General features: G+C 40.9%; 1 protein-coding gene across 1 annotated transcript in view; it reads right to left on the bottom strand.

Annotated features, from left to right (window-relative positions):
• Positions 1-27,433, bottom strand: part of APBB2 (amyloid beta (A4) precursor protein-binding, family B, member 2) — a gene marked incomplete at its 5' end in the record, with an annotated part of 68,161 nt that overhangs the window by 22,202 nt on the left and 18,526 nt on the right. The window contains 3 exons of the mRNA XM_010290687.1: positions 11,614-11,619; positions 20,724-20,851; positions 25,308-25,454. Of these exons, the coding sequence (XP_010288989.1) occupies positions 11,614-11,619; positions 20,724-20,851; positions 25,308-25,454 (281 nt within the window). The remainder of the gene's footprint in view (positions 1-11,613; positions 11,620-20,723; positions 20,852-25,307; positions 25,455-27,433) is intronic.

The following is a 27,433-nucleotide window of genomic DNA, read 5'->3' on the forward strand; positions in this document are numbered from 1 at the left end:
CTTAAACATTTTCACATGGGGCTACACACATCAGCAGCAGCCCTTGCCATCTCTCTTCCTAAGAGATAACGACCAGCTGAAATGTCTTTGCTTTCAATTACTGGAGAGTTTTAGTGGACTAAAACACATTTTACTTGATTAAAAATAATGATGCATGGCACAGTACTTTCATCTTTATTTATAGTTATAAGTACTTGCCAAAGCATATCCTCTGAGGCACAGAAGAGGCCCTACTCTGGTTTTCTAATTTGTAATTATGAAGTCTAGTAGCACTTAATGCAGAAAAATGTTGATGTAAAATGTATTTACACCTCAACAACGTAACATGAACAAATAAAGAAAACAACCTTATTTCTGTACATTTGGAAGTCTCCCTGTTGCTTAGAAAATTATTACGTCCTTCACTTATGTATGCCATTAGAGAAATATAGTTGCTTTCACTGAAAGGAAAATGGCTGCAGTTTATAATTTTTCTAAGGATTTGGTAGCCTTTTTAACCTCTTTTTTAAAATAGCCCTTAAGCCTTTTGTCTTCCAACAAGTATCAGACTATCCCAGCAGACTGGCCTTGAGTTTTTGGGCCTCCATCACCACCAGAATGGAGACTGAATAGAAGTACAACTAATGCTTTCTGCAGAAATCCCCTGTTCACTGTAGGCCAGATTGTGCCATCAATTTTTAAGCAATTCTCCACTGGTAGCAAACAAGATTTCTGCTTAAAAATTCATGGCTTGATCTAGCATTCTGTTGCTAATCATACATTATGAAGACTACTATAACCTAATTAGATTCTATTTTTAAAATTAAAAAACAAACAAACAAAGAACCCCCCCAAAAAAACCCCAAAACAAAACAAAAACAAACAAACAAAAAACCCCCAACACAGGCAGCCTGACATTACTGACACATTCACCTACAAAGGGTGGAAGCAAGGACAGGCAGCCTGGGAGGAATACAGAGAAATTGTCTGAGCAGCGAGGGATCAGGTTAGGAAATATAAAGCCCCAATAGAATTAAATCTGGCCAGGGATGTCAAGGGCAACAACAAAAGTTTCTATAAGTACGTCGGTGATAAAAGGAAAGGAAAATGTGGGTCCCCTCTGAAAGGAAACAGGAAACCTCGTTACCCGGGATATGGAGAAGACTCAGGTACTCAGTGACTTTTTTGCATCAGTCTTCACTGGCAAGTGCTCAAGCCACACCACCCAAGTCACAGAGGGCAAAGGCAGGAACTCAGAGAATGAAGAACTGGCCACTGTAGGAGAAGATCAGGTTCGAGTCCACCTAAGGAACCTGAAAGTGCAGAAGTCCATGGGACCTGATGAGATGCATCCGCAGGCCCTGAGAGAACTGCCAGACGAAGTTGCTAAGCCACTACCCATCACATCTGAGAAGTCGTGGTGGTCTGGTGAAGTTCTTACTGACTGGAAAATGTGAAACATAACATCCATTTTAAAAAGAGAAAAATGGTAGACCTGGAAGACTACAGGCAGTCTCACCTCTGTGCCCAGCAAGATCCTTGAGCAGATCCTCCTGGAAACTATGCTAAGGCACATGGAAAATAAGGACAGCCAACATGGCTTCACCAAGGGAAATCATGCCTGACAAATTTGGTGGCCTTCTATGATGGGGTTACAGCACTTGTGGATAAGGGAAGAGCAACTGATGTCATCTACTGGGACCTGTGCAAAGCATTTGACACTGTCCCGCATGACATCCTTGTCTCTAAATTGGAGAGACATGGATTTGACAGATGGACCACTCAGTGGATAAGAAACTGGCTGGATGGTCACGCTCAAAGCGCTCAACAGCTCAATGTTCAAGGGGAGACCAGTGACATGTGGTGTTCCTCAGGGGTTGGTATTGGGACCAGTGCTGTTTAACATCTTTGTCAGCAACTTGGACAGTGGGATTGAGTGCACCCTCAGCAAGTTTGCCAATGACACCAAGCTGTGTGGTGCGGTTGACATGCTGGAGGGAAGGGATGCCATCCAGAAGGACCTTGACAGGATTGAGAGGTGGGTCCATGTGAACCTCATGAAGTTCAACAAGGCCAAGTGCAAGGTCCTGCACATGAGTCAGGACAATCCAAAGCACAAATACAGGCTGGGCGGATGATGGATTGAGAGCAGCACTGAGGAGAAGGACCTGGGGGTGCTGGTTGATGAGAAGCTCAGCATGACACAGCAGTGTGCGCTCACAGCCCAGAAAGCCAACTGCATCCTGGGCTGCATCAAAAGAAGCGTGGCCAGCAGGCCGATGGAGGTGATTCTCCCCCTCTACTCTGCTCCTGTGAGACCCCACCTGGAGTACTGCATTCAGCTCCAGGGCCCCCAACATAAGAAGGACATGGACCTGTTGCAGCGAGTCCAGAGTAGGACCATGAAGACCATCAGAGGGCTGGAGCACCTCTCCTATAAGGACAGGCAGAGAGAATTGGGATTATTCAGCTTGGAGAAGACGAGGCTCCGGGGAGACCTTATTGCAGCCTTCCAGTACTTAAAGGGGGCCTACAAGAAAGCTGGAGAGGGACTTTTTAGAAGGGCATGTAGCGACAGGACAAGGGGTACTGTCTTTAAACTGAAAGAGGGCAGATTTAGACTAAGATATAAGGAAGAAATTCTTCACTAAGAGGGTAGTGAGGCACTGGAACAGGCTGCCCAAAGAAAATGTGGATGAATCCCTGGAAGTGGATGAATCCCTGGAAGTGTTCAAGGCCAGGCTGGATGGGGCTTTGAGCAACCTGGTCTAGTGGAAGGTGTCCCTGCCCATGGCATGAGGGTTGGAACTAGATGATCTTTAAGGTCTCTTCCTGCCCAAAGCATGATTCATATAATGAATCATTCTATGATTCATTATATGAATTCACATTTTGTAAAGACTGAATTGTATTCATAAGACCACAAGCTCTGAATCAGTAAGTCCCACTGATAGTCTGGATGGTAGACATCACATTGGTATCTGACAGGCAAGCTGGTTCCTTGTTATTCCTCAAGTCCTCTCCAGAAATAAGCAACCTCAGCTCACTTTATCCTTTCCTCAGGGTTTCCCTCACCTGCACACACTGAATGACAGTTGACTGAAGACCCAAGATGAAAGAGCCGGTGCACTTACAGACGCCCTGCAGCACATGGCCACCCCAGGCACCTCCTCTTCTGATGTAAGCCAGGGGTGTCTTTCATAACCCACTGCAGACCATTGCTTTCCTTTTGGAAACTTCTTAAAACATGCAGAGAACACTTTAATATCACATCAAAATACAACAACAACAACTAAAGTATGTTTTCTCTGGCAGGTAGCAAACCAAATTCAGGTACATACCAGTTTTTTTCTAATAGGAGGAAATGAAACTGAACACCTCTTACTGACTTGAGATTCCCTGTTAAATTTCAGGTTTTGACCCAGATTAACTTCACCCAGAGAATAAAGACATCTCAGCCTATCTCAAACTACACTGGAGCAAACTGCACTCTAACACAAGTTAAAGCTATATAGAACAGTTGAATCAATAGTAGCACTCTAGTATCAATTAGATCAGAATTTTGCCCACAGTAACACAGAGTTTTACTTCACATCACGAAACACAGGAACCTCCAAACAGCGAACCAGAAAGCCTTGCCCAACAGGATACCCAAACAGACTGTAACAATCCAAGAAACATCATGGACATTCAATACACACCTTAATTGTCTAAAATACTAATATACACCGTTTGTTTGATCCTCATCTGTATTCCAACTGATCAGTGTTTAAAATATCTTCAGAGATAGGGTTATTTCATTTATTTATATACACCCACTGTTAAAGAAGGGAAAACTGATGTATATTTTATTAAAAAATATAATTCCAACTACTATTACATAATAAAACCCCACTATCTTTCTCTCTCTTAACTCCTTATGAAAATAAGCAAGCCAGTTTTTACTGAGAAATGCTCCAGGGCTAAATAATATTCTCTTCCTCACTCACAAATTGTTATAATTACATTAACTGCAAGGCAACAGCTACAAAAACATAATTAAAGCCATAGTTTTAAGAGATTAAACACTTCATATATTTCCCTGATAGAGATTAAAACTCAGCAATGTTTGGTATCCTTTAAGAGAGCAAAAATTACTGCACAGAACAGGGGAGAGCAATGAGGTTCCATAAAATGCAAGAAACCTAATTTAAGATGAAGCTGCTGAGTTTAAGAAAAAGATAAATGTGCTTGTTTCTCTTCCCTCCTGTATGCACCCAATGTAATGAGGATTCAAAGCTATATATCAATTAACAAATCAATGAAATTTCTCCTGCTGCAAATTCTTTATGAATACAGATAGTATTAAGCAAGCACAGAGACCTCAAGGAAATATATTACATTTAAATCATGAAGTTTCCTCTTCTGTCAAAAGAGCCATTAACCATTGCACTTCAGCTGAATATATCTTTACATGCGTATCCCTACACATGGTGTAACATGTCTTCTGTCTTTAAACATGTTTACTTCTTTTGGAGCTCTACAAAGATTTCAAATTGCACAATGACCATTGTCAATTATGGGCTGCAGGAAGAAAGCCCAGACTAGCTAGCTACAAGTTAGCTGGGAATTACACACAAATAATTACACAGGCATTGCATGTTTGGGGGAAAACACAAGGAGGTTTCTTCTCTTCAGTAAATGAGGTTTCTGCTGTTCTTAACCACAACATCTTTTCATCCATTAATACAGCATTACCAGTAAAAACAAATTATGATCATCCTCTACAAATCAGGCTGGTCAATATGCAGCCAGTAACCACAGCCAGTTTAGGAACATGTTATTCTGAGCTGAACACAGACCCCCAAACCTATTAATCATCAAGACCCAGTAGTTAGCTGACTGTTCAAATGAGCAACATCTGAAGGGATAAAGGAGAGGGAGAACAGATCAAATACTTACCGCTCAGCACACAGTCCAGCATTTCTGCTACAGTGCTCTCCTGAAGGTTAAGTGTCAGCTCTTGGAGAAAAGAAATCTGACTTGCCTTTGTCACACCAGGAGCTGTAATTTGCCTTGCAGGCATCCACAAAGAAGCTTTAGACTAATGGACCATAGCTTTGAAAATACAGCTCGAGACAAAGGCTACTCCTAACATGAGATTATTATCGGGGGTGGGAGGGGGAGGCTGAGGTTTTTTCTTGCCACTTTTTAAGTTTCTTACCTTTTTGTTGCAGCAAACAGGAATTTGATGCCAAGCACGTCATACACAAACACCCAACTCAACACTCTGCCTGGTCCTCGTCTCCGTTAGTGTGTATCTATGCATCAGATGATGCAAAGTGCACTTGATGCAGCCGTGTACTTGTACTTCAACGATGGGGGCCAAATACCCCCGAGAACAGCAGCTCATTCATTTTGCATCGAGTTGAAGCACATCATGTCAGCTCCCACTCTCCTCACGGACTGTGCACGCTTGTGTTCGCTGGCTCCAGCTGTGAGCGAGTGGGTGCTTCTCCCTGGAAGGCACCGCTCCATCAGGGGTGTGTCTTTTCCTCCCTTCCCATTGCTTTTACTGTTTGCAGCTCCCCGCGCTCTGACCTGCAGAAGCAGCCCCTCTCCTCTCCCCCTTTAACAAACCTGCATTGCTACGCATTGTGTTTCTAGCCTGTAACTTCCAAGATTAATCTGCTGTGACAGAAGCAATCTTTTGGGGAAAGCTGAAGTGCGCAGGGAGTCTTCCCCTCCCAATTTTCCAAAACCAGTGCAAAGCTTTCACAGCGTGACTCTGAACTGAGTGCAACAGGGAAAGAAAGTCTCTTTAAAAGGCAGCAAAGATTTACTGCCAAATCCAAGAATTCAGACAGAAGTACAACTGCATTTACTTCAATGAAATTATACCTGCTTATGCTAGAAGTAAGATTTATCCTTGAGCTTTAAAAACAAACACACCAAATAATTTGATTTTCCAGAACTGACACATGCAATAACAGTAAATCTAATTTAGAGGTGTTACTTGCACTAAGGGTGACAGCAACCACAACGCTCTTGCAGCTCTGGTTTTTTTATTTGGCAGAACTCCCCATGAAATGTGCTCAAGCAGCAATAGAGAGCTGCTTCTCCAGGGTCTGCACCGAAAATGTGGCGGGGCTTAAACCCTACCCCAGGGTGTTCAGACTTCACAGCTACCCATGGCATTGAACATCACTCCTCCTGGATGCAGGGGAAGCAAACTACAACCGAGGCAAAACTGCAACGATCACCACCCTGCTCGTGGGATCATACCCTGCCCTCCTCAAGGAAAACGAGCCAACATGGCAAATGCCCACCAGCCAGCCTCTTTAAACTAGCTGAGCTCAACGTGAGCAAAAGCAGGGCAGGGAATGTACCATGGGTATTTCCACCAGCAGATTCGAGAGGGTGAAAAGCAGTTATGGACAGTTTTCTGGCAGTCGCTTCTTCCAGACACACAGATGTATTGGGAGCAGGATGTTGTTTCACAGCCTAAATATACCCTGAGAGTCTAGTGAGGCTCCTTCCTTCCTTCCTTCCCTCCTGTATATCATCAACAAGGTTTGGCAGGAGCAGTTACGCTCAAGCGATAACCTGTGCCATCCCGAAAGCCTTCCGCTGATTTGCACGGAAGTAACAGGGTGGAATTTAATAAACAAACCTGTTGATGCTGCCTAAGAAGAAACAGATCCAACTCTTTCTTGGATATGCTGGATGCCCAGCGCTAGCAAGAATTCAAGGCCATGTAATAATTTTTGCATTGAAGCAAACAAGCAAGTTCTCAAAAATCTTGACACAAATGGGTAACTCACTTATGGAGAAAGAAAGGGGCATTTTTATGGATAAGCAAAATGGCACCTGAAACTGGTTAAATGTAGTAAAATGCACGTGCATGACATTTTTAATCCAGGTTCCAATACACATTCAACATAACTTGTTTAAACTTGCAAATGAAGATAGAATTAATCTGATAACTATGACAACTACCCTCTCCATTGCTGTTCTACTCTTTTACTCTCTGCAAGTAGCATACAACAGGATATGGTAGTTTTCCAGCTGGCCAAACGACAGCACTCATGAGAACAATGTCACACTCTGACTTAAAAGGCTTCTAAGGAGAGAAGCCAGACTTTGCTGTTTTAATATGCTGGAACAGTCTGTGGGAGAACCACTCTTCCCTGAACCTCTCTTCAGCACAAGACAAGAGATTCAGCAGAACTTTGGAAACCTGTAAAAATAAGTATAATTAAAACTACATCCCAGTCTTCGAGTTTTCAGCTGCTACCCAGTAAATGAACTGGGACTGAATTCTAATCCTGTGTTGGTTGTGGTATTTCAGTACATGATGTGCACCTTGCAGAGATGATATGGCTAGATATGAAGGTGCTGGCTCTGTTTTTGAGAAATAACTTGCCCTGGTATCAGCATTTCGGCTTCCCTTTGACTTGCCCCACACTCTCTGCTCCTCCAAATTTTTTGTTTCAAGCCGCTGTCTATGGAAAGGGCAACATTTACCTCTGCCACCAGCAACAGGAAAATCTCCCAGGGCTTGGCCAGCAGGAAGTTTCTGAAAATGAAAAACAATTTGGGCCCAAAGTCTTCCTGTTTGTGCACACGCAATTTGCTTAGTAACTACAACTGTGCCACATGTTTGTCATTCTGCCAAAACTTAGCTTTACCAACCCTTAATCCCATCCAAAAATGTGAATTCAAACATGAATTGAAAATTGTAGGCAGAGGGGTGGTGGTGTCTGATTTATGATTCCTTAGAGTTTATTTGGACAAATATATGCATTCTGAAAACGAAAGGTGAAACTCACACAGAAGTCTTCTTTCTTTAAAGAAGAAGACTTTTTAAATCATTTTTTAAAAAATAATCATCAATAACTCAAGTTTTGAAACGAGTCATGGAAGTTGCAGCACTTGACATTGGCTGCCGAGTTGGGCAGACAGGCTCACCCCAGCAACAACTGCTATCATAAACCACAAGAAAAAATTCCCACTGCAAAAACACTGCACCGAGCCCTATTTCCCACTGCCAGCCAGCGCTGCGAACTTGCAGCCAAATCACTGGGCAGGAGGGACCTTTTTGCTGCCCTTTACCTACAGGCTGCAAAAGAAATGAGCTTGCAGCACTTAACGGGTCAAATTTACACTGACAGAAAGATCACAAGCAGCCAGCCCTGGCAAGGTGAAAACTGAGCAGGAGAGCTCTCAGCTGACGAAGATCCAACAAATTCAACTCCCACACTGCCAAAAATGCCAAACTGAAGGCAGCAGGGGTGTTTTGTTTTTTTTATACACCATGCCTGGTGTATAAATACAACACATGTTGTTTCAGCCTCTCCCAGCTATCACGTGCTGCCCTCTCATGGGTCCCCAGCCCAGTTATATGTCCCCAAGCTGCTGTGCTCCTCACTGGAGAGAAGGCTCAGCCAACCTTGTGATCAGGGAGTGGATATTTAACACTGTGAAGAATCTGGGCAGATCTCCATGCACTTGGCAGTGATGACGTGCCCAACTCTTTGGTCAAACTGCCAGTGAACAGCAGGGCATCCAAGTAAATGAAATTAGCATATACTCTAGACACAGGGGTGGGATCATGTTCTCCCCAAACTGAGAATATATTCCTATTGCATGGCCAGAAGCTGTTTACCTCAGGGCAAAATACCGAGTATCCCATCACACACAGCCCTGCTAATAGCAGCAGCGCTGTGGCTGGCCTAAAGAAACAAAACCACTATCAGCAGCTGAGATGCTCATACCCACCCAGAGCATGTGCAAGGACTGGATCCAAGGGTTTCACATACAGAAATTTTGAGGAAGAAAGAAAATGAGTTTATGAGTAAGGAACCTGGATTCAGGTTGCAGTTTATTTCAGTTTGAACAAAAGAAAAACAGTATTATAGCAACAAATCAATGTCGTGAGGCCAAGAGTGTATTTTTGCAGGTAGAGAGGTAGTTAGCCTTAGCAGCTGCACTCACACAGCTGGCTCACACTTGTAGACCTGTAGACTTGTAATCCTACACTTGAGATAAAAACAGAAGCAGGTTTGCATCTCAGCTCCTGCACCTGCAGCATTCAAAGCTCCCCTTCTGCCCTGCAGGAAGAGAAACAAACGTTTCCCAAGCTTCTCCTGCCTTTTGCTATTCTGAGGCACCCATCCTATTCTGAAGCAAAACATTTTGACATTTCCAGGAAACAAAAAATTAGTCTTTTTAGCAAAACTCAGAGCACAACAACAATTTTGTTTAAAATTGTTTAACTTCTTTAACAACCTAGAAGTTTAAAACCTCCCACACCATCACTGTGATCATCTACTTTCATCACAAATTACTGAACAGCAACAGCAGTGCCAAATCTTCTAATCTGAAATTTCATATTATTTAAAAAAAAAAAAAAAAGGGGGGGGGGGGGGGAACAGGGACGGGACGACCAGATAAGGTGAGGGATAAGCAAGGAAACATTTCATAAAGTTTAAATCTTGGATTCAGACAAAGATATGAGAATCTCCATACACACCACAAAACAAGCTTCCAGCACCCATGGATGGATGAGGAAAGTTTGAAATAATACCTTGAATCCTAAAGGCTCAAAAGTGACAGACTGAATACCATTTACGAATGCCTGGCCTGGCCATATCCCAGAAGGGCTTTGTTTATTTTTTAGGCTAAGGCCCTTGAAGCCATGTATGTATTTCATAAATGAATAGAGGGCACAAGCAATTGCTCAGTTTGCTTTGTCTAATTCATATCATGTTCCTATTAGTAGCTGAGCAAAAGCAGAGATGAAAACTAATTTTCCTAAAATACATGAGTGCCCAAACAAAAAATTATAAAAAAGAATCTACCTTAGTGCGCCTGTTTTCTTGTGGGTTTGGGTACGTTTTATCTTAAATGTTTATGTACATTTTTTGAGATATACCTGTAAAGTTTATATTCTTCAGACAATACCAAAAGGAGCAAGCAGAAAATGAACTTCTTAATCAATGAAGAACGACTGATGATAAATGACTAGAAAACAAAGGCTAGTCAATAGATCCTTAGCAAACTGAGCTAGACCTGCTATCAGCTTGCCAAAAGAGGGACCTTAACTACTATGAGCTTGTGTCTGCAATTGCAGAGGACAGGCCATAAGGACCCAGGGTGGACTCTTCCACTCCGAGCTACTAAAAAATTATTCCTTAAGTAATCTACAGTTCCTCTTTCTGCATCTCCCTGACAAATAAAGCATCATCCCAAACACTGCCATGTGTCAGTAACAGGCATCCCAGAACACAGGCAAGCTCACTTTTACAGGTGCTTGTCTGAAGCAGAAAAATTAATTTACATCAATGTTAAACATAAGATCAGCAACATCCCAGGTCAAATACTGAAGCCAGCCACCTTGCCTGACCTTGCAGATCTCAAACTCTTTCATACTCTTCTAAGATTCATAGTAGGCTCCTTACTTTTTCCACTTGCTATTTTGTTTTTCTACATGAAGAACCCTAACTGTGCTAAGAAATAACATTTACACCATCCTGCCACTCCCAGAGGTATTATATTGATTTTGCTAAGCAGTATCCAGGTTTTCCAGGTCCGCAGCTGGAAGTTATGGACTAACCTAACTTCAGTTAATAAAAAACTTCCCATCAATTATAAGGGGAATTCGGGCAGACTAAGAGGGGCACAAAAGCATACACCCAGCCAGCTTTGAAATTAATCAAGGTAGGGAGAGGGGAATTCAAGCAGTAAAATACTGAAATTTTAGAGACAATTGAGTTCTCTGTTGAATGCATCATTCAAATTATAAATTGTAATTCTTTCTATGGCATTAAGATGAATAGCATTTAGGTGAAGGAGACCATCATCACAGATATAATGCATCCAGATTTTCCAGTGTCATTAAGAACGACTGTCTTTTCGCAAAAATATGGACGTCGCGTAATGCAGTTTCTAAACACAAAAACAAGTCAGTAAAAAAAGGTAAATGTTTAAGACATCTGAATTATCTGTCAAAAAACATTTATTTAGCTTATGTTTCTGCTAATCAATCTGCACATATCAAACGGACTTTAGTAGGTGATCTACCTCCATTGCCAGAGGGCAGATGATGCTGAATACCACTGACAAACGAGGGCCCTTTTCCCAGTGGAGCCAGTGTTAGGAATCAAGCCAACATACCATCCTCAGAATTAAAAGCCTGAAGTGAAAATGCTTTCTACACACATGTAATGGATAAGACAGTATATGCTATGATTTACATAAAGATGTACCGCATATAAATATTTGAATTGCAATTGGCTAGTAGCAAACATGGAAAAGCACCCCGAGGAAGATGCAACATTTAAATAATTGAAGTGGTAAGTTGATAGCAAGAGCATCCTCTTATATTTTAAAGGCACATTCCAAATTCTTATACCAGTGCAGTTCAATCAAGTGTGTGACTGTGCTTACAGAGAGGTACAGGACAAAATTTGCAGCTTATTTTACTGTAGCATATACCAAGTTCCGTAAGACCTTCATTGGTCTACAAATATGTAAGCATGTCACAAGTTCTTTTGATATCAGGAGTGTAACAGGGATGCAAACATGAAAAGTGTGTTTATGTAGGTGGATATAAATATTTACACAGTAAATGCATATATAGAAACATCCTACCTCTCCCTAACCCATCAGTACAGTACAGGCATAAACTGTTTGGACAGGAGAAGAACTAGACACAGGTCATTTTCTGGCTTTCCTTTTGCTTTTTAATTTGCTATATGAGAAAGTTGTGAATGTCCCACATTTCATTAAGTAGTGTAACACAGAGATAATCAAATGAAACCCTTTCCATTGCACAGTAAATTCTCTCCTCTGAATTACTTTTTCAGAAATTATTTGCCCAGTATAGTAACAATTTTTAGGACGTCAAATTTTTGCCTACAATAGGAAACAGTAAGTATAGCAAATGTACATCTTACAAAAGGCTAACCTTTTCAAGTAAGCCACCGCACGACAGAAAAGTCTGTTACTGCTCATACAAACATACTATAATCAAGGTAACAAAGAGCTATATGGAACATCTCAGCCAGCACGGTGCTCCTAAGTGTTCTTTGCACAATTTTTCTTAGAACACTGCTCTCTTCTTCCGTGGTCTATGCTTTCTGTGGCTTTTCTCCTCAGAAGGTTTTTATATGCCCACCTTATCAGTAACTGAACAGCTTCAATACAAATTAGACTAGCAAAGTGGAATCACTAGTGGATTAATTTGGTTTTCTCTTACCTGCTACAGAGACCTTAGACTAGACAAGGTCTTGAGATCAAAACGAAAGAATACAGTAAAGTTTTTTGGGTTTTTTTTTTTGAAAAGCATTATCAAATTGACATTATTTGACAGCCTTCATGAGGCTGTCAAAGCCGAAATCTCTTGTGAAAATTTATTCCATAAGTGACTCCCTCTATACACAGTCCCTACTGTTGACATTTCATCTGAGATGTGTAACCAAGAGTCTAACTTCAGTGCTGATGAAGACAAGCCGTGAAGGCAAAGCGCCTTCAGTCAACTCCGCCTGGTTTGGGAAGGAGGATGCTATTTTTTGTTAGCAGAGCCTCCGCTGAGAGGAAGCAACAGGTTGTATATGCACCCAAGTGCATGACCAGGCAAAGTAAATGAGGTAAGTTTAAACCACCTTTGACCTCACTTAAGACCAAAGCTTCTAACTGGGTGCTGAAAACGAGGAGGGCTGCGGAGAGCCTGGGTACGGGGTCTTTTCTGTTCACTGCTACGGAGCTGAAGAGCAGCTACTTGTTGCATCACTTTTGTATCACTGTTTTGCCACGGAGTTAAAGCAGCAGTTAAATATAGGAATTCAGCCTGGATATAGCATCTGCTTGATTAACACACAGTGACAAGAATAATAGAAGAAAGCACCGGATTTTCACCCCAAACTGGCAGTCAGTAGCTATCCTGAGCCACAGGCACTTCCACACGCGGCTCAGGCTATACTTGAAGGACCTGTGCTATAGCCACTGAACTTCATAGGTTGCCCTAGTTGTATCCCAAAGCATTTGAGTTTAATAGCTGGAATCATAAGGAATGTGTGTAGATTTTCTAGCACAAATCTGTAGAAAGATTTTAAGCCAGGGACTCAGTCAGTATGCTGTGTTTTTTATTAATTGAGACAACCTCACTGCATCGCAGTGGTTACTTGTAGTTCAGGTTTAGACATATCATTTGCCTTAACTGAAAGCTTTACAGTTGAACAATTCCAATTTAAAAGCAATTTTAAAAGTTTGCCTCACAGAAGAAACACTAGATACAATTTCCAAATTATATGTAATATTTTCCATTATTTCCTGAAAACAAATATCGAATACTAAAGACATTCTACAATAAAATACTTAAACAGGGTTCTGCTTAAGGTACCTAAGCATTTTTTGCCACGCTCAAACCGCTAGCATTGCAAGTGACACGTTTTAAACGGTCGTCTGGTGGTTATTCCTAATAAGAAGGGTAGCTTAGTCTCCTGCCATTTTTCCCCACTTCTTTACAAGCAAATGCCACAGCACTACCCTGAGCTTTCCTTCAGGGGCTTTTCTGCTCCTCTCCCCTCCTTCCACACAAATCCTTACAATTCTCTCCTGTGTTTGCCCCAATTCCCTTGCTCCGTGAGACTTCTCTGCACTTGTGCTAATCTACCAGCCTATATTCCACTGCTGTTACGCTTCTCAGCTGCTGTTTCTGTGTTTAAGCTTTTCAAAGGTTACCAAGTATCTATAGCTCCATGACCAAAATTCTCCCTTTTTTCTCAGCTGCTATCAAAGGGTGAATCCATTGTTCGTAAGCACCTGAGCTGCTCACGAGACTCTTCTGTTAAACAGAAAAATCCCCTGCTGTCACATGTAATCATTTTCAAGCTCATTAGTGGCATTAAGGCAGAAAGGATAGAGTGGTGTTGCCCTAACAAAGTTGAAGCCACTATTGATACAAAACCATCCACTGGTGCAAAACTATGGGTGCTTTATTTCAAGGTAATATGGGCCTATTTCAATGCATCTTCAGTCTAACATGTCTTCCAAGTTAAATCCCAAAACTAAAATAAACCAGTTTCATTAACCAAAGTATGAATGCACACGTACAGCTTTTTGCACCCACTTAACTATATATGTTTGAAAATACATTAATTCTGTAAGCTTGACTGGATTTCCCCTTTCACAGCTGTATTGTTTCATTACCCCTTCCTAGAACACGCTCCACTTGCAAACAGTAATGTCAGGCCTTATGGATATAAATGGGAAGTTTTGTATAAATAATCACCTAAACTACTTCCTGGTGAGAGGGGAAAATGCTATCAAAACATACAGAAAAGGATATTCAGATGCAGTGGGCTTAGGGAAAAGGATAAAGCAAAATATTACTCTAAAAAACCAGCTAAGAATATGGGTCAGAAAAGCCAGTAAAATCCTTTTCCTGCAGTGTAATCCCCTCACCTATGCCCTATTTACAGGACTTGTCACAGTATGTTTTTCCCCTATTCCAAGGTTACAGGGACCAAAGGGAATAGGCAGTATTGATTAATGGTGTCTCTGAGTTTGAGGAGTTCAGCTGATATTACGCATTCTTTGAAGGGTGTTATCTTTTCAGAAGAGCAGGTGCAAACACCATCTCAGTTTTAAATTGTTTTATTTTCTGCTTTTCTTGACCACATCTCCTTAATGCAGAAGAGAAAGTTTATTATTCATTATCTCATACAGCTTGATAAGCTTCTCTACCAGAATCAGAGAAAGACTCAATCTCACAGCACATTCAATCACCACCTCAAAGGGAAGGCAAACCCAGAAGACCATGAACACCTCCCTGAATGACGCAGCTATAAGCCACACTGCATCACTGAAAGCTGATGTTGTGTTGCTTGTACACAAAATATTTTCTGAAAGGGGGAACAATAAATTACAGAAATAACCACACTAAACTTGTACTTATTGTTTATTCTTCTTTTAGTTTTTAATTGTCTCATTAAGGCCAGGTATCCCTCCTAAAATCTCATGTCCATTTGATAGACATACACTGGAGCTCAAGCCAAGTGATATCTGTAAATACACAGTCTCAGCTCCCCATGAGACAGGCACTCGACCTGCAGCACAGCTTCCACATACCCCACTCTTCCTTCCTCTAACAAACCAGTTCTTGCTCAGACATGTCCGTACCCCTCTTAGCTCTAGATGCACTCAAAACTACAAATAAAACATTTAACCTGATGTAGCACTGTTGCTCAAGTGAAAACTTCCAATTCTGCATGTCTAGAGAAAGGTTCCTAGATCAGTATTTAAACATTTGATTTTTAAAAGGCACTGAATATATGGAGACCCTATGGAAGTCAGCGGACAGTGAGAGTGTTAAACACCACTGAGACCAGACCATTTTTATGGCTGTTGAAACCACAAGATAGAATACTATTTTTAATTACCCATATTTTGAGGAATCTGAGTCATGACTTTATGCCATTTTCTCCTCATCTTTACACAAATTTGTCTCATTTTCTCACTCATATCACCCCTACAGTTTTCTCAGCTCTTGCCCTAACAGCTCCTGAGACAATGGAGCTCAGGTGATTTGTTTTGTTGTTATGACTTTCTTCTCTTCCAGCCTTACGGGATTATGTCCTTCTGACTTGGGGTGTCTATCCATTTAGCCGTCTGCTCTCCCTTTCTGAGGCAGCTTGAGCCTCATCTTTGGTGCGTGCATCATCCTACTTACTTTCTCTCTGCCCTTCTTCCCTTTTTCATTCCCACCCTCATTTTATTCCCTGGTATCTAAGCAGCAGAAAACCAGCAGTGGGTCAAAGAAGCAGGGCAATGGACACCCACAGAGACGACGATATCCCCCCCCACCACCACCACCTGCCAAAATAAGCATTATTTGGGCAGAGGAGGGAGCACAATGCTTTCACGCTGTCTAGTCACAAAGCCTACAATCAGAAAACCCCAATATTGGAGAACCTGCCTCTCCACCACTTAAGATGCAAGAGCAACCACCTTCCTTCCTCAGTCTGCCAGGGAAACACACAAACTCTACAGAGAAAACAAACGTGGGCTATGTGATGACAAAGCTAGTGGATGAACAAAGACATGTGCTACGTGTTCAGTCCAACACGCCAGGTGCCCATGCCATCCAGCAACCAGCTACATATTCAGTCCCACCAAAGCTGTCTCCTGAACCCACCTGCAGCCCTCCTGGCCAGCTAACGGCTGAATTTTTCATCTGGAATATACTGCTGTTGTATGGACACACCATGACAGAAGGGACTGTGATCTTTTAGGCAATTAAAGTTCCAGAAGGATTGAGGTGGGCTTTGGATTGGTGGAAGAGCAATGAAAATAAAGGAGGATTCAGAGAAATGTGCTAACGGAAACTGTTTTACAAAATTAATGGGTCATTACCTTTTCTCTCTTCCTTGTTAGTGAGCTGCTCAGAAAGCAAAGGGCATGGCACCAGCAGTTGAGAAGGGGAGAAAAAACCCAACCTGAGGAATGATTAATGTACCATCCTGCAGCTCAAAAGTGAAACGAGCAACCCCTTTATAGCTTCAGTAGGCTAATATTTTCCAATATGCTTTTAAAACCCGGAAAAAAACATGCCACAGGCTGCTTTGTGAAGAAGCAAACAGCACTGACAATTACTCACTGTATACCTGTGATACCACAAATCTTCCACGTGACAATGACCTTACTTACTGATGTTGAAATCAAACTATTTAAGCAAGTATGAGGACTTTTCTTAGTAACAAATAATTTTAAAATAATCATCATGGCTCTGGTTTCAGCACAGCAGGAGAGAAAGACTGTGTTCCAAGTAAAGTGGCTTTTACTATAAAAAATCCCACACAACGTCACCTAAGAAACTGAGTCTGCCGAAAGGATGGACAGATGCAGAATGTTTCTTCTCCTCTAAAGCCCATACATACATACCAAACATAGGCACTTGGAGTCTACACATATATACATATGTAACAACAACCCTCGCTTGTGGGAACTTGCTTTTGTTCATCATTTTACCAAGGCACTCTGGCCTTCCTCAAGGTCAAACATATTTTACTGACTGATTAATTGAAAACAAGGGATGCTACCTTTCAAAACACAAAATCGCCACACAGCCTAAGTCAACAAAACTATGAAGCTTCTGCTTATCACAGAACTGTTCTAAATAAAGTAACCCTAGAGGTTGAGATAATAGTGTAACGTACGGAGAGAATGATTACAGCCTCCTGGAAGCCATTTCTGCCTGAGGTGAGTTAGCAGACACATCCTCAGATTAAACTTTCATCAGCAGATCCCTGGATTTCATCAATCTTTCATTATGGTATAGCTTAGAAAATCATCTGGTCAGGTGTCACTAGAAAACCTTTTCATCTTCCAAAGCAAAATCTATCCAAATAAATTACTACAAGCAAAATACAATTAAAAAGGAGTGCCTGCAGATCATTATGGGGTTCAAATAGCTCAAAATAGAGGAAAATATACATTTCTTTACATTACTTTAAAATTTAAACACTGCCTTTCACAATACATCCTACATATTTTATTATACAGGCTCTTGGACCAGAAAGTGTAGCTAATTAACAACATTCATGTGCAACAACTTCTGGAAGAGCTTCATCCCAGAAACTGGGATTTTGTCAACTTCCTGGACAAATAATCCAACAAAGGAGCAATGTGTTCCCCTCACTCTGATGATGGCAAACTCATAGTCAGGGAAAGTTGTTTTTGCAGTCAGTGAATGGCGCTGGTGTTTCTCACGTCAGGATCGATAGGTAATTTTACCAGGATAAGCCCAAGGACTAATGCATATATGGAAAGAGATACAGTGCAATTTCTAGCTCAATACGGTTGTCTCAGCTCAGGTTCTCTTTTCACCAAATGTTTTTTTCCTTGTGTTTTGGTGCTTCTTCAGCAAACTCTACATTATCTATGCTACCCTTCAAAACATGTTTCCTATACTGAACCTCTTTATGCTCAAAACACATTGTACATCTGACTACTCAAGTAATAAGTGTGTTCTTTCTGCTTGTCTTTTGGATTTTCTACCTGCTATTTAACATCACATGCAGTCTGACTTTACTTACAAATACTGGTCACACTGTTTTACCCACAATCTTATCTTTTAAAATGCGTCAATAAACAAATTAAATTTCAGAAAGAATGGGCTTCTGAAAGCCACACTGGCTTTTACAAGAAAATTAACAAAATTACAAGATTTCTGTACAAGCATCTATCAAAATTCTTACGAAGGGCTACGAATAGGAAAGCTCTGAAATCAAACTTCTTATGATTAAAAAAAACAGATTCCAATAAAAGTGGCTAAGAAAATTACTGTGTTAGCAAATGAAATATTAAGGCTGTTTTTGATTGTGTGTTTATATATTAAACCATCGATAAATTATTTCTTGATGTTGTTTACAGCAACCCACCAAGAAAAGTCATGTTCTCTAGAAACAAGAAATGTTCAGTTTCAACACAGAAAGGCCAATTCCCTCTTCTGATAGTAGAAACATGAGAAGAAGTTTAGTTTATTTGCTGTACTAGGTTCTCTGTGTTGTTAATGTCACAAATAAAATCTCTTTTCAGTCAAACAGTAGAGGAAGCTTCTACTTTTTATGACCAAGAGGGAGATCACTGGGTTTGTTTTGGTTTGGTTGGGGTTTTTTTGGGGGGGTGGGGTGTGTTGTTTGTTTGTTTGGGTTTTTAAATTTTTTTAAACTTTGATGTGTACTTCACCCACATACTCCATAACTACAATATTTTTATTAATAGAGACATGAGTTTCTGCAGAAGTCTCAACACAACTGGAATTCACCTTTGGTCCCCAGATATGGCATGAAACTGGGCAGGAATGGGATCAGAGATGCCTTCATGTGGCACAAATGCCATTGTGTGCCTTGTACATGGCTTTTGGTAAATATTATAGGATACCATGGTAGGTCAGAACAGACAGAATGACCTGCACACAAAGAACTTTTCCCACCAACTCCTGTCCTACTGATGGGGCTTATATTCATCTAGTAGTGTTTGCTATTGCCTTGAATTCCTGGATTCTTGGTGCTACATGATTGCAAAAGGCAGATTTCTCTTACATGTTCCCCTTCCAACACCCATGTTTCTATGACCAGTTCTGTCTTTACGAGAAGTAACTACCCAGTCTGGAGAAATGTGACATTATCTTACTTTATAAACAAGATAATGGAATGATTTTATTTTCCAAAGTAATGTAATTATTTGAAAAAAGAACTGTAAATGCTTAAAAAAAATAAAAGCAAAGCATCCTTTACTCTGTAAAGGTGCATCACATTTAGGTGCCCCTTAAGATGCTCTATTTATTTCCTGAGCAAAGCAAGCTACTACAAAATCTGACTTGAAGGGAAACGTGCAATGCACTCATTTCCTGAGGCAAACAAAGCATGGTAATGGTTTATTCATAGGACGTTAAAACCTCTTTACTTCCCACCATTTCAAACTGGATTTGCCCCTTTTAGAGCTCTCAAAAATCTGCATCAATGGAAATGAAAATCAGTAAAAAAACCAACCAAAAAAAAAAACCCCATCAGCCATTTATAGAAGTAAAAAAATCTAGAAAGAAGGAATTGGGTCTCAGAAACACTTATCACCTTTCCTTTTGGAAATGTAGCCAGAGATAATCAGAAACTTTGGGGAGGATTAAAGAAGTTTCACAAAATATTTTACTGTGAAGATTTTTCAGGTCCAAAATGACATTTCCCATCAAAAGTCAGCCAAAAAAAACCCCCACCACTACTATTGCAAATATTGCCATAATCAATCATGGACACGAAAAGCAGCAGTTCGCTATATAATATTTTAGGATTCAAGTGATCACTTGAGTCACTTTGGTGATTCAATCCTTACTACCTATGTGTCAGGATGGGTACTGCCCAAAGATCCTGGAATTACCTAATGTGAATGGAAACATTTCTGACAGGTCAAAATGCTCAATGGGACAGGGAGACAGCTTGTTGTCACCTTCACAATCCTGTTCCCGCACCAATGTTATGTGACAAAGAAGGATGCTACCAAAAGAAGACCAGTCAGGAACGAAAGCTAAGGGAAGACTGCCTCCAGGGCAGGAGGGCCTTTAGGACGCACTTATGGTTGCTCCCTACGTCAAGGAAGAACTTCAGTTCGCAGGCAAGTCAGGTTTCAGGGACAAACCTTAGTTTTCTGCAACACCCTTAGGAATTTTCTTGCACCAAGATCTTTAAGTAATAGTAATGGCTTAAAACCATTACTTCCCTCAATCCAGCTTTTTTCTCCATCAAATCAAGTATCTCAAGAAAGTGGAAACACATGCATACAGTCAGAGTGTAAGTAGCACGTTTAACTTGGACCAGCAGGAAGACATGCTCTCACATAGCCAGGAGAAACATACTATGGGACATGTTCGAAAACATAGTTTTATATAAAAAGAAGTATTACATAAATCTGAAACAAAATTATGTTGTGTGTGCAGTTTTATGCATCTGGCTGAATTAATCTGAAAGGTTTGCTCAATATAGGTTTAGCAAAACAGCATGTAAGTGATAAACTATGAAAAGCAGGGACAAGTAACACCAGCAAGAAAAAGAATAATTTACCCATCCTCTCATAGCCCCTGGGACACATTTACTCAATCAAATGAATAGGTTTGATACCTTAACTTGCTCCAGGTGTATGTGTACTCTGTATCAGCAGACAGAAATAGCAGCAAGTCAAGGGGAATAAGGAGAGTGAAGACTCACCGGCCGTTGTCACGACCCACTCCCCAAACTCTGATGCTCACAATGGGCTGCGAATGAAGAACTGTGCGATCCATGGGGTCAATCAGGTTCAGCATGTCGTTTTCCAGTATAAGGTACATGTCTTTGCCCTGCAACTCCAGACAAAGTACAGTTACACGGTACGTCTGCCTCTGAAACCGCCTGGGATCAAGGTGTTACGCCTACACTGTCTAGACTTGCATCCTCTTAATCTACTTAACATTTTGGTTTGTTCCAAGAGCAAATGAAAACAAGTTCATTTACTTCTGATCTGAAAAAGATCTATGATAGTATCTTGCTACTATTATATTTTTAAATGATCCCAATCACAAAAAGCTTTGATGTCTTTTAAATGTAACCGTTTGACTCATTCAACCCCAAGCTACTGAGTTACTCAACAAATTATGTTGTTTATCCTTTCTACAGTAAATTCTTCCAAATATATGAGAAGTCAAGAACTGTCTTAATAGTAAAAGCTTACATAAAAACTTGTACTCTTAAGGCAGAATTTCTTCCTTCAAACAATGAGCTTTGTTTCCATAAACTTTAACCAATGGGTCATGGGACCAGACAGCAATTTGTACATGTCAAAGGATTTATAAGATACTCTTTGAAGAAAGATTAATTAAAGGGGAAAACCTAGCATTAAGACACGAATGTGAATTCTGCCGGTGACTGCAGAATCCTGGAGCCAGGATTTCTCCCTAATTCTTCTGGCATGTAAGAACAAGGAGAATGCTTTTTCCCCTTAGAGGAAACAAATTTAGAGGCAATTTTCCTTTTGATGCTAATTCACAAATGCTAATCTTCCTCCTGTGGCTAGCATTTGCAAAAGGTCTGCTGCCTTCTATATCACATCTAATAGCTCTCTTCTCAGAGGCTGTATATGTACTCTGCAGACCACGAGATTCCATGGAAATGATCCTGGACCTAGTGCTGAGAGGTAAGAGAAGCTCCTGCTGATAAGAAGATGGGAGCTATTGGCTAAGTATAGAGTAATTTGTTTCCCCTCTATTGTGCCAGAATCTATAAATGAACAGAAAGAACGGAAAGGGTCTGACCTCCTACTGACAAATGTTTCAAAAATGACCTTTTTCTTCACCTCAGTGACACAGAAACCCTCTTCCCGCTTGGTTACAGTGGCTCAAACCTTAATGATGTTTCATTTTGTGTCTGTGTAAGACACACATTCATGTCACCCTTGGAGGGGCTGCTTCCAGGGTTTCCAGGCTAGACAGCAAGGGGCAGGCACTGCTGACCACCACTTCTCACCCCCAGATCTCCTAACAGGGATTCAAAGGGGAATTGTGACACAGAGCTGGCAGCGCAAACGCCGAGAGGGGCATGGGAGAGGAAGGGGACACAGGCTGGTATATGCGATGCCAACACAAGAACATTTTGCCTGATGGAAAAAGTACAGCTGTGGTCGAGATGCAAGGCTGGATATATAGGCTGCTCCTAGAGAAGCAGAAATAGATGTAGCTGCAGTAACCATGCATGTAAATGGGGCGAATCAGTAGCATTCAACTGCTTGTGGCAGGCCGAAAAAGAAACATGGGAAATAAAATACAGAAGCCAGGATGGCACCAGGCAGACCAGTATGATGAAGGAAAACAAACAGAAAACAGTCTCATCACAAAGAAAAAGGTGACAAATATGCTTGGAGGTCAGAAGCAGTAAACACATTGTGTGAAGAATGTTAGTGAGCACCACAAAAGTTGTTTTTTGGACACATTTTGTACTTATATATTTGTTCCAGAAGGAAATTATTACAAGAAGGTAAAATCTATTCATCATGCAAAATACACTGGGATTAGGGTAATAAAACTGAATCCAAATTAGCTGGAAAAGATCGGATAATGGGCAGATAAGCAACATAAGTCACAGAAAATTATCTTTGCAATGCTCAAGGGATAGCTTGGCCACAGCCGGAAGCAATATATTTTGCTAAGTTTTGTTGCGTTATTATACAAAAGCCATTTTAGAGATGAAAACACTGCGGAGGGCAAGAAGAAATAATTTAGCCAGACTAGGAGCTTGAACATAGGCCTCAATGTCTTAGACTGCTGAAGACCTGCAGAGACCTGATGGTCCAAGATGAGGAAGGCTCTCACAGGAAGATGATGCAGGCAAAGCGAATGAAGGAAAGACAGACTCAATCTCAGCAATCTCTTAGGGAAGTGTTACATACACAGTTACATACTGTGGTATATAGGTCAATGGCAACAATACATCTTTCTCATGTAAGTGAATTTGTAATGTACAGGAATATAATGCATGCCCAAGTAGCAACAAAAACAGATGAGTTGCATTTTTCTTCTTGGATTTTACAGAACTGTGGACATTAGAAATTTACAGGGAATTTCTTTGGAAAAAAGAGGGGAGGGGAGGGCATGAAATCCCACATTAAAGCCAGTGACAAAGCTTCTGTAGGGTCAGGATTTTATGCAGGGTGTGGGGTTTTTTTGTGTTTTTACATCATGAAAACTTGGGGATTGTCCTAGTCACAATTTCACTTTCATTACATTCTAGCTAAAATAAATCTTTAGGCAATCTTAAAACTTCTATCTGCAGTCATCAGTTCTAGCTTCATAATAGATTTCTGCTGTATGTGTTCCATCTGATATGTCAGTGACAAGCCCACTTTTTTCAGATTCCTCTCTAAAAAGTGCCTCTTCCAATCACTCTTGAAGTATTACATTGCCAGCAGAAAAATGTAGTTGTAATGATTTCTTTTAAAATCAAGAAGACAATTTACTTCAGGGGCCACCTATTCAAGCACAGTGTCTCTCTTGTTTTGTCAGGCTGATTTTTTTTATTTTTCTATGAATAGCATTCTTAATTAAAACTTCCATTCAAGAGGACCAAAACTTTTCAGCAGTTTGCTTGAAAACCAGCAACGGTTTCCAATGAAGAACAATGGGATTGACAGAGAGAAATCTGGAAAAATGGGAACATTCACTCTTAAACGAGAATAAAGCACATGATTTCAAAGTAAATGAAATATTTCAAGTTGATCAAAGTTCTGTCATCTGAAAAATGGATGGGATTACACACATGTAAAGAGAGTGGGTTTTTTTTCCTTCTGGGGTCAGCAGTAAGTCCAAAGTCCATGACTGACACATCTCTAACTGCTCGTCTAGCTATATTAACTAAATAAAACTACTCCCAAAAGTAAGAAAAATGGAGACCAATGTTATCTTGTTCATTTATACATACACTGTACATTTCTTACATAGAAAACCCTTCTGAAATTACTTTAAATAGTTATGGCACTCTAAATGTGTCCCTTGAAACATGACTTTTATTTTTAATCAGGCACTTTCTTCCAGTTGCTCCTCTGAAGTGTCTCTGCATTGCTGTGGCCATGGCCAGGACACTGGACTCAAGCCTTAGAGGGGGACAGAAGGATATTTTCCCTAAAATTTTTACTGAAATAGAAAAGTTTTTCTGTGAATTCCTCTTCTGTTTGGCAGTGCCATTTCTCTTAGGTGACACAAGTGAAGGTTACAACTTTCACTCTTATATGACTTTTGCATTCAGATCTTGTGTAGTAAACCCACATTAGTGTAAGTCTCCTGAAAACATGTCAGGAGAGAGGCAGAGAATAAGGTTTGGCTAAAGTTTAAGTTGTTCCATGAACAATCAAATAACAAATTTGTTTTTCTCTGGGTTTGTCTCCGATGTCCTCTGTACGTCCCACCACTACAACCCCACCTTTTCCTTTCTTCTTGTTTCACTTACTGATCCCTCCACACCTTCCACTCAGCCACCTGTCCCCAGCACACCTCTTTTTCAAACCACAATGCCTCTAGATTCCTTTCATGTTTCCCCCTGAGCTCCCACAGTGTTATCCTGTCTTTGCTGCCAATTCAGAAAGAAGCACAGAGCTTGCAAGGTTCAGCTGAGGAAGGTGTACTGACCCACCAGCAAACCAGGAAAGAGGAAAGCTGGGCGCTCTGTTTTTCCCTCAGTGTGTGGGAATTTGTCATCCTTCAAAACTCAATAACACTGGTGAACAGATTCAAGAGTTATTGGACAGGAATCAACAGACAAACTGATGACATAAAATTAATTTCCTTCTGAAACACTGATAAAATAATCATCTTAAAATAAGCCACCTGTCCATCAGTCTCAATCTTCTCACACATTTCAGAAGCACAGGTTACACAAGTCTGGGTTTCCTGAAAGCCCTTTTGTCACCGGGGAACCTGTGAAAATGCTGCTCCAAAGCACGACTCTCAAAGCTCTGGTCAGGAGAAAGACTTTCCCTGATTTCAGTGATTCGGCTTGTGTGTCCCCAACACTGTTACTGCACAGGTGTGTACTAGCACAGATGTAAACATGAAGGTGAGATTTTTGTGGCATCTGCTGTCCTGAGCAGTTTGGAACAAAACTATCAACATTTTTTCTTGAACCCTTTTACATTTTTTGGCAGTGCCAGTTAGTATAGGGAAATCCCAAACACAGAGCATGGACGGATTTGCTTATGGAATTGTTCTTTCAAGATGTTTTATGACACAATAGGGATGTTCTAAGAGAAGAAGAAGTTCGCTCTGTTCTTACCTCTCCCCAAATGCCAACAGTGTCTCTGATGTCGTTTTTACAGTAAGAGAGTTGTCTGATGCAATTGTTCACAGCAACACTGCTTTTTCCAGGAGCCAGATCTTCTTCTGCCATTTCTACCCAGCCCAGAGATCGCACAGCAAAGCACTGAAAAGAAACCAGAAAATATCTGAACACCTATCAGAGCACGCAACACGTTGCTGTATCCCGCTATGGAAATCTTGTCATGCAACAGGAAATAGTCAGTTAAGGTTAAAGATCCCCAGCTAGGAGGGGAACAAAATGAAGGCCTTGTAGATGAGCTTATGCTCAAAGGTAAGTAAATTAAAATATAATTTGAGAATGGCAAGGTGAAAACATTTGAAGGAACAAAGAAGAATACATGACTTGTCAGGAAAAGTATCTGTGGAGGTAACAGTAATGCTTTACAATAAAATACTTTTGTTACTTTGTTAAGAAGAAAATACTATTGGATTATGTCTGTTGTGAGATTTACACTCACTGCTTGGCTTTTAAGCAGAAAATAAATTTTTTTGTGGATTACAGCAATCATTTCTAGAGTAAGTTTAGCTAAGGTAGCAAACAATAACAAATTCAAAGCACTAACAAAAAAATAAGCTATCATAAGAGGAAAGCAGGCTTTTTCCAGAAGAAATTAAAAATGACCTTTAAAATAAAACAATCTAATTATACAGTTCTTTAGCAGAAGGATGTTTAGCCAACCAGAGCACTCAGTTGGCAGAACAAGGCAAGGCAACATTACTTTGCACATATGGTGCTTTTTGCAAACAAAACAAAATGGGAGAAATTGAATGGCACCATCTCTACCCTACATTTACTGGGGTAGAGAATAAAAAGCTCTAATTCTGGAAAAAAATCTGCACACCTGCTCTCAGGTTTTACGGTGGGTGAAATGCAAGACCTCACAGTAAGTCAATAGGAGTTTGCCTACGAGACCAAGATTTCCTCCAGAGAACATTATGGCTATCGCACTCTCAAATGGCAACGCACCACCAGCGTGGGATGCACAACAGACTTACTGTTGCACCTCCCTAATAGACACACCAAACATTTAAGATGGTCCCTAAGGCTCAGCAATAATAGTTCCTGAATAACTCCATATCAAAGTCCTCCTATCTCCTAAGTCTTTAATATGGCGACAGACACTGCCACTGAATGCTGCTAAATCAAATCCCACCCCATCTCTGAGCTCTGGTTTCCCTGCGACTCTTGGCTCAAGTCAGTGATTAGATAGCGCACCAGCACTGACATGAAGTTGCGCTCACTTCTGACATCCAAATCCTCTTTGCTAACCATAATGCTGTCTACAGACATGCAGGATTCATCAGGCACAAGTTCCAAAAGCAGAAGTGAGAAAATGTACAATTAATAACTAAAAATCTGCCATCGTATAATGTCTCTGTTCTTTCACCCCAAGCCTCCCCCTGCCAAGACGGATCAAGTATTGACATGCATTAGTACTCAGTCCTTGGTACCTTGCTTGCTTCAGTGTTACTCATACATTTCTTTTGAAATGTTATGCTCTCCCGAAATGCTGTCTTGTTCTGGCAAACTGACTTGCCATTGTTTCAGTCAATCCAGTTCCCCATTAGGTACTCAGCGCAATGTTGACCTTGCAAAGATCAATACTGTTTGTCCAGCGCTGCTGCCTCGTGCCACAGAGCCCTCTTGGCTGTCAGCAGCATCCTGCGGGAAGGCAGGCAATGATTCTGGGAGCTGCACGAAGGAAGCAGGCACCAGTGACCGCTGGGAGCCCCGCTGCCTCCAGCGGGACCCTGCCCACACCAGCACGCAGCCCAGGAGCAGCAATAGCAGGTCCATGCCGGAGTTACCAATTAATCCCTCTTCTTGAGATGCAGTAAATAAATCAGCTTCAGAGTTCAAAAGCAGGTACTGAATATTTATTTGCTGCCTCCTAAAAACTGCTGTGAAGTTAGTGAGTAGATTAAGCTCACACACCATCACTGGTGTGCCATTTGGGAACCACTGTCCTCGAAAAAAGACCCCAAAACACCAAGGTATTTTAAATGTGCATATGTCAACTTTGGTAAACTAAAGGAGGAATAAAATTCACCAGTGGAAAAGATGGAGTGTCTCTCTCTTTC

The sequence above is a fragment of the Phaethon lepturus genome, unplaced genomic scaffold (assembly GCF_000687285.1).
Source record: "Phaethon lepturus isolate BGI_N335 unplaced genomic scaffold, ASM68728v1 scaffold2527, whole genome shotgun sequence".
NCBI classification, from domain to species: domain Eukaryota; kingdom Metazoa; phylum Chordata; class Aves; order Phaethontiformes; family Phaethontidae; genus Phaethon; species Phaethon lepturus.